This window comes from Poecilia formosa, unplaced genomic scaffold (assembly GCF_000485575.1).
Source record: "Poecilia formosa unplaced genomic scaffold, Poecilia_formosa-5.1.2 Scaffold239, whole genome shotgun sequence".
NCBI lineage: Eukaryota > Metazoa > Chordata > Actinopteri > Cyprinodontiformes > Poeciliidae > Poecilia > Poecilia formosa.
Genome location: NW_006800178.1, coordinates 45,822 through 49,442, shown reverse-complemented (window position 1 = coordinate 49,442; position 3,621 = coordinate 45,822). Strand labels below are relative to the sequence as shown.

The 3,621-nt window shown below is 36.9% G+C and overlaps 1 protein-coding gene across 1 annotated transcript in view; it reads right to left on the bottom strand.

Moving 5' to 3' along the window:
• Nucleotides 1-3,621, bottom strand: part of tnfaip6 (tumor necrosis factor, alpha-induced protein 6) — a 9,141-nt gene that overhangs the window by 1,197 nt on the left and 4,323 nt on the right. Inside the window, exons 4-5 of the mRNA XM_007569266.2 lie at nt 622-850; nt 179-219 (exon numbers count right to left, since the gene is read on the bottom strand). Coding sequence (XP_007569328.1) covers nt 179-219; nt 622-850 — 270 coding nt within the window. The remainder of the gene's footprint in view (nt 1-178; nt 220-621; nt 851-3,621) is intronic.

Genomic DNA, 3,621 nt, shown 5'->3' with positions numbered 1-3,621 from the left:
TATATATATATATATATATAGTCATTCAATTGAGAAGAATTCAACTATAATTGTCACGATTTTGTTTGTTTAATGAGAAAAACATAACGGAAATGAACCAGCAGTTACACAAATACTTCAGTTTAACCAGAGTTCAAACTGTTTCTGTCACATATAAATGATAATTATGGCAGCTCACCTGTGCTGATGATGTCATCCGGTAAATTGTCACCACAGAATCTGGAGAAGGGTATAAGAAAAATGATAAAAGTAAAGACAGGAATGCCACTGTAGGACAAGAATTTATGTTTTTTGTATGTAATATCTGAATATTGTGGCGAGCATTTGTGTTCAAACTACCTTTCATTGGCAGATCACTTCAATAACAAGACATTTTTCCCTTGTTCGAAGTGAAAAAACCTGCCAGTGGAACTAGTACTTTGAAGGCATATTATTTACTTAAAATAAGCTCCCATGTCTTGCTGAAAAGTTATGTGTAAGTTAGTTTTGTCTTATTTCAACTCTACCAAGATGTTTGCACCACAGACCAAAAATACTTGGTTTTGGCATTGTGATGTTTGTTCCCGTTTCCACACAGGTTAACCCATAAACTGCTGATGCACTGCTCAGACTGACACCCACCTCCCAGCGAAGCCAGACACATCGTCGTAGCTGTCGTACACCTCCAGGTAATCTGCCAGGCAGGACGTGTCTTCCTCCACGTCCAGCTCCAGGAAGTGAAGGCGAATCCTCTGACCCAGACGCACCCGGATGTGCCAGTAGCAGATCAGCTCATCCTGGTATTCCTCAGGGAAACCGGGCGACTGAATGATCTTCTGCTGCTCAGTCAGAATGCCGCCACACTCCTTGGCTGTCGGGAACATGGGAGACACGATGAAACTACTAAAGACTACTATCTTTAGTAGTTTCGCTGCAAATAGGATCTTTAGCTATGTAGCTTTTGCCTGAGAAAGTTAATCACATTTCCTGTGATAAACTTGTACACACTTGTGTTGGGACTGTTTCTTTGCAATGCAGAGAAATATTCTTGGTTTCTGAGAAATGATTGCTTCCTGGACTTTGTTTAAGTTTAAAATCTTATCTAACAATTGCTAACGTTTGTGAAGTATGTAGTGCGCCACTTAGATGCTATGAATTAAGCTTACCAGATATTACCTGCACTGTGAACAACCATTCTCCATTGCAAAGAGATATGTTGATTCAACATATGGAAGTATGGTCAACACATACTAAGCTTTTTTCACTTTCATTGCTGCCATTGCTAAAACGACAGGCAGACTACAATTCTAAAACAGAGCAGAAAATTGACATCATTGTTCACAACTTCTTCTGTTCGCTGATTGGCCTGATTGAATTTCTACTGGATGAATCCAAGTGAATGGAAGAAAGCCCCGACTGCCTGTGAAGTGAGATTTGAATTGAGGTCAGGAAATGCACTTCAGGTGAGAATCACAGCTGCAATTGCTGAGTTTCACCACTAGAGAGCGCCATCGATTAAGCAGAATGAATGCAGATCTAGTGTGGTAGGGCCAAGTGAGTTTTATTCAGTTATTTATTTATTTTGCACTTAGTTTTACTGAGACATTATGTCATTTCCACATTTTGAATAGCCTTAAAAAGCCAAGCTTCTTTAAGAAATTATTCAAACAATCTGCAAGATTTGGGGAATTTAAGAAAAAATGGTCTCATGTCAAATTTTTGATGTATTTTTCTTCAGTGTTGATTAAACTGAAGTATTTTTGCTCATTTGAAAACTTCTTCACCTTTAAAAATGATAATTGTACTCTGTTGAGACAAGCTCTGGACTTTTCTGAAAATCAACAAATGCTTAAATTTGTAAATAGATTGCAATTTCAAAGATCATTTCAGTGACTTTTTTTTTTTAGTTTGAAAGCTTTCAGGAAAAAAAATAGAAAAAGATCAGAGCAACACAGAAAACCTGAAGACCTGAGCAGCAGCGATGTCCAAGCAGGGCCTTCAGTCAGCAGGTAAGGAGTAAAAAACTTGTTTTATCTAAATATAATTTTAGTTACTAAAATTCCTATAAACTTCTGTAACTTCCTATAAAAAGAGTTTACAGTTATTTTTAATGTAAAAATTCTCTTTTTATATTTGAGAAGAGTTTCTAAGAACATTTAATTAGTACTTTGTGGTTATATGCTCTGTGTGAACTGTAAATATCATATGACACAGAAGTCTGTTTTTATTTCATCAACAGCCATTATTCTGAGCAGGATGGTAAGGCATGTCTCCATGACAACAACTACGTGAAAGCTGGTTATAAAAAGACTTGCCAGGAAAAGTTTTTTATGTTCTGCACAAACACGCATACATTTTTTTAAAAAATAACAAACTATTTTATCCCTAATATAGTTTTACATTTATTTAGAGAAATGTGTTTATGTGAGTGAAATTCACAAAAAAAAAATCATCTGAAATAAGTAACATTAGCATTTATTGGAAAGTTGCAAAATATGAATGTTTTTGCTGAACATAATGGTTCTGTAATGGTATTTATGAATATCAAAATATAAATATCAAATACCCATGTGCAAGTGTCATGTTCATTAATAGCATTTGTAGTGCTATTTGTAATATAGAGTAAAGAAAGGAAATCAAAATGTAACAGGTGAAAAAATAAAGTATACATGAGATTCCTTGGTAGAATCCAGAATCATTTTCTGCACCATTAAATATGACCACACCAGAAATTATTCCCTGTGGTCCTTCAAAGGTAAATTCATTCTTATTAAAGGTATTTTCTTTACCGCTATGCATATACTTTTATCATGTTTCATTAATTACACTTGCATGTATTAATAATGATCATATCTTTCTGGAGTGTGCCATTATTTCCTAGTTCATCCTCCAAGTGTCGCCAATCAGCCAACAACTATAAAAACCTCCATTGTTTTGGACTTGGCTGTGGAAACGTCCACGCTGCCCAACATGTGTGAAAAAGAGCCAACTCTGCTGCACATCATCAGCAGCGATCGTTGCAAACCAAAGGAAAAGCAATTTCTTGCTGTCGGCCATGTTGGTAGCATCACTGGTTTTAGGTTTGTTTCATCGTGTCAGGGGATTGATGGCTACATTGTCAGTGATCGGTCCATGAAAACCTGTTTTATATCAATTTGTGTGAATATAAACCTGAACCGAGATTCTGAGAATTTGCTACAAGCGCTTATTGAATCTGACTGGGTGAATACAAGCTTCTGTAATCACTGACGGTTTGGCTTGCGTCCTGTTTGTGGGTGTGGAGGCTTTAAAAATGCTTATGTGTGACTTCCAGTCAGGACTTGCTCAGCTGCCGCTCTGGCATCTTATCCAGCTGCATTTTTTCCTCCTTTGCTGGTTTAGTCTTGGTCTGAACCACCATCACTCATCGGTGGGAGTCAGTTTGTGGTTTTGAGTCAGGATATTCTTTTTCGTGTTGTCTTTATCATTTCCTTTGCGTCTGACTTGCGTCTAGAGTGATGACAACTTCCTGTGGTGACTCTGCTTATGACGTAGAAGTTTCCATCACTGAGACTCTGTTTGGAGTTTCTCAGGTAGCAAGAGCATTAACATCCCTAAATCTCCCCCATTCATCTTTAAACATACAGTATGTAACTTTTATAT